The sequence below is a fragment of the Stylophora pistillata genome, chromosome 4 (assembly GCF_964205215.1).
Source record: "Stylophora pistillata chromosome 4, jaStyPist1.2, whole genome shotgun sequence".
NCBI lineage: Eukaryota > Metazoa > Cnidaria > Anthozoa > Scleractinia > Pocilloporidae > Stylophora > Stylophora pistillata.
In genome coordinates, this window is record NC_142522.1 from 25,385,454 (window position 1) to 25,388,946 (window position 3,493).

The following is a 3,493-nucleotide window of genomic DNA, read 5'->3' on the forward strand; positions in this document are numbered from 1 at the left end:
CGAGAAGAATTTGTTTTCAAATCAAAGTTCTTTGAGTTGGCAATCATTTCCTCTATTCTCATTATCTTAATGGGTGACTCAAGCTGTATTTCTACAAAGAGAAATTAGGTGACGGTTTAAAAGGTTAACGGTGGCCAATTTACATTATAGCCCTACCCCCTTCATAAATCTCCCTACCCCCTTCATAAATCTAATGGATCAGTTGTCTCTTCTTAGAAAGCTGTCAGGGTCCACGGTTCCTGTAAATAGGTTGAGCAGATTAAATGAATATGAGATTTTTGATAGAGTATTTATGTTCAAATTCGTAGTAACATGCTTTTTTTCCCAAGTTTTCCTATTGATTGTCAACTCTTGTTTCTTAGTATGTGTCCAGGTTGGAGCAATATTTTGGGGATTTTGGGCCGTGAACTTGAATGCAACCAACTACTACAGAGCTAGGATCACAAGAATAAATTCGACAGATGTAGACTTCGCGTTACTCCTTAACAATAAGAAAACGCGCAGTTACCGAAGGACTGATCAAGTGCTTATCATAGATAAAGTGCCATCGATAGGGGACGTAGCACCTAACTCCCCGGTAATAGCCAATCAGTTCAATAATCGTGACTTAAGATGGTATCGAACCGGTCATGCTAAGCACACTTCAGGCGACTCTTTTGTGTTTGTAAAGTTTGACGATGGTAAAGAAAAATGGGTTCCCCTGGAAAGAGTACGCTTAGTTTCTCGTCCACGCTTTTGTTCTGATGTGAAGTAAATGTAACAATGATGGACTGCTAAAATTCTGAGAATAGAAAAGATAGTATTTCCTTCTTTGAAAAAAAAAAGATGAAAAAAGGAGTAGCCTGTAAGTTGCGGTTGAAACGTATCGAATAAAGTATTTTTACAATATATATACTTTTTTTTCTGCACAGCTTTTTACTTGAAATTAAGACTGAATTAAAATTTTATTAATTTTTATAACCTTCAAGACTGAAGCAATTCTCGTGACGAATGAATTAATGTAAGGTGGGAAATAAATAGGTAAATAAATAACCTGCAGCGTTGTTGGTTTCGGTTAAAAGTATTTATTAGTTCTTATTAACCGAGCGGGAGGTCTTTATGGGAGAATCTTGACCAAGGTCGCCAGTACAGACCTCACTGCGTTCGGTCTGTACCAGCGACCGAGGTCAAGATTCTCCCATACAGACCGACCTAGCTCGGTTAATAATATACTTATTATATGGCTGTGTTTTATATGCCAATTTTTTTATTCTTTGTACCTTTTTTTTTCTAGACCGGTCTAGATGCCGGTCTAGATGCCGGTCTAGATGGGAAAATCTAGACCGCTTTCAATATTGATTTCAGCCAATCAAATTCGTGAATTCGGTAGTTCCCAGTCCGTGGGGGACACAGCCATATAATAAGATCAGTTACTAACAACTTTGTCTGGTGAGTTTCAATATATACAATTCAGCATATAGTGAGAAATTCTTATTGCGTTCTAGGTAAAATGTTTAAAAGATATTTCCGTTACAGGCCCTAGATTATGTAACAGGTAATAAACGTTTCTCTTGGGGTCTCTTTGCCAAAGCAATTTTAGACCAGTAAAGGCTGAAATAAAAGGAAGCAAAAGGATACGGCGAAGTGGAAAGATAATTAAGATAAGGTAACAAAATCGCTTCAACGGCATCAATAAAGTAAAAACATTACGAGCTTTGTGGCCCTTCGTCAACAGAGTTGCAACGGATTTCTAGAAATTGGTCGAAGTGCCCCTCCTTTAATTATAGGGAACTCTACATCGGGAAAGGGAGCTAAGGAAAGGAGTACCCTGTTTTTGGTTTCTGAAGCATACTTCATGAAAATACACTAAGAATTACTTACTCAAAACATTATCTCATTGACAAGATTGTTTTGGCGAGCGAAACCGAAACACCAGCAAAACTTAAATCTTACAAACAAAGATCTGTCACCGAGAGAATGAAGAGATGTACCAACTGTAATGCAATAAAGAAAAGTCCATTTATCGCGGCTTTTGAGAAAATTAATTGAAAGGAACACAATGCAGTTTTCAACGCATTAAACGATTTTTCCGTGCGAGAGGAAGGAAAACACCAAGGGGCCAATATTCTTATCTTCGTGTTAGATAGAATTTACGCGCACGACCTCGAGTCCGACGTAAACGCGCGGTAAATAAGCAAACAAAGGCCATTTCCCACTCAGGTGATAAATTCAGCTGAGATTGTCACTCATTATTACAGTGAAGTATCAACAACAGCCCTTGAAAGGAACACTAACCCGCACTTCACGATCAAATGTTACTCCTGGGTTCAAACCTTTCAATGTAAAAAGCCATTTTTTGCAAAGTGCAATTTTCATGTTCGAATAAGGCGCCGGCTCCTACAGTTATTAGCAAGATAAAGTAAAACTAGTAAACCAAAATTTTTTGTGTCCTCCATTAGCTTATAGCTAAAAACATAGACACTTAAATAAAGTTTTTCATTCATTCATTCAGGACGGGAGACAACAAGGGGCCAAAATTATTATCTTCGTGTTAGATAGAATTTACGCGCACGGCCTTTAGTCCGACGCAAACGCGCGTTAAATAAGCAAACAAAGGCCATTTCCCACTCAGGTGATAAATTCAGCTGAGATTGTCAGTCATTACTACAAATTAAGTACCAACAACAGCCCTTGAAAGGAACACTCACCCGCACTTCACGATGAAATGTTACTTTTGGGTTCGAACCTTTCACTGTAAAAAGCCATTTTTTTCAAAGTGCAATTTTCATGTTAAACATGAGTAAAAGAAACTAGCTAACAAGGTAGTCTGTAATAATGAGAGTAAAAACTTGAAACTTATATTGAAATTAACTAATTTCCTAGCCAATTAACTAGCTCACTAACTAATCAACTAATTTACTAGCTAACTATCTAGCGGCCTAACTTACTACTTATATAATTAAATAGATCAGTAAGGACTAGTCTAATTATAAAATTTGTTAAAAAGGTGTGTCTTTATACAGGTCTTAAAATGTGATAGCGAGCCGCTCACTCTTATGTTGTTTGGAAGAGGGTTCCATAGAGTCGGTGCTACAAAAGAGAGACACCTATTACCATAACTTGCTAGCTTAACAGATGGTACTTTAAGTAAATTTTTAGAGGAGGACCTCAGATTTCTGGTCGTTACATAAGGCTTCAACAGTTCAGTGATGTAACTAGGGGCCTGGCCGTTGAGCGCTTTGTAGGTCAGAAGTAGTAACTTGTAATCTATGCGCTGGCTAACTGGGAGCCAATGCAGCTGCTTTAAGATAGGTTTGATATGGTCGTACTTTCTTGTATGAGTGACGACACGAGCTGCGGCATTCTGGACATTTTGTAAGCGATTCATCAGGAATTTGGGCAGTCCGTATAGTAGCGAGTTGGTGTTATCTAGCTTAGATGTAATGAATGCATGAACTAGCTTTTCAGTATCTGCTAGAGATAGGCAGTCCCTTATCTTGCTAATGTTTCTAAG

General features: G+C 38.0%; 1 protein-coding gene across 1 annotated transcript in view; it reads left to right on the top strand.

Annotated features, from left to right (window-relative positions):
* LOC111332785 (sushi, von Willebrand factor type A, EGF and pentraxin domain-containing protein 1) overlaps positions 1-1,693 on the top strand; it is a 14,682-nt gene extending 12,989 nt beyond the window's left edge. Inside the window, exon 20 of the mRNA XM_088756722.1 lies at positions 363-1,693. Within this exon, the coding sequence (XP_088612848.1) occupies positions 363-754 (392 nt within the window). The 3' untranslated portion in view covers positions 755-1,693. The remainder of the gene's footprint in view (positions 1-362) is intronic.
* Positions 1,694-3,493: the final 1,800 nt, after the last annotated feature.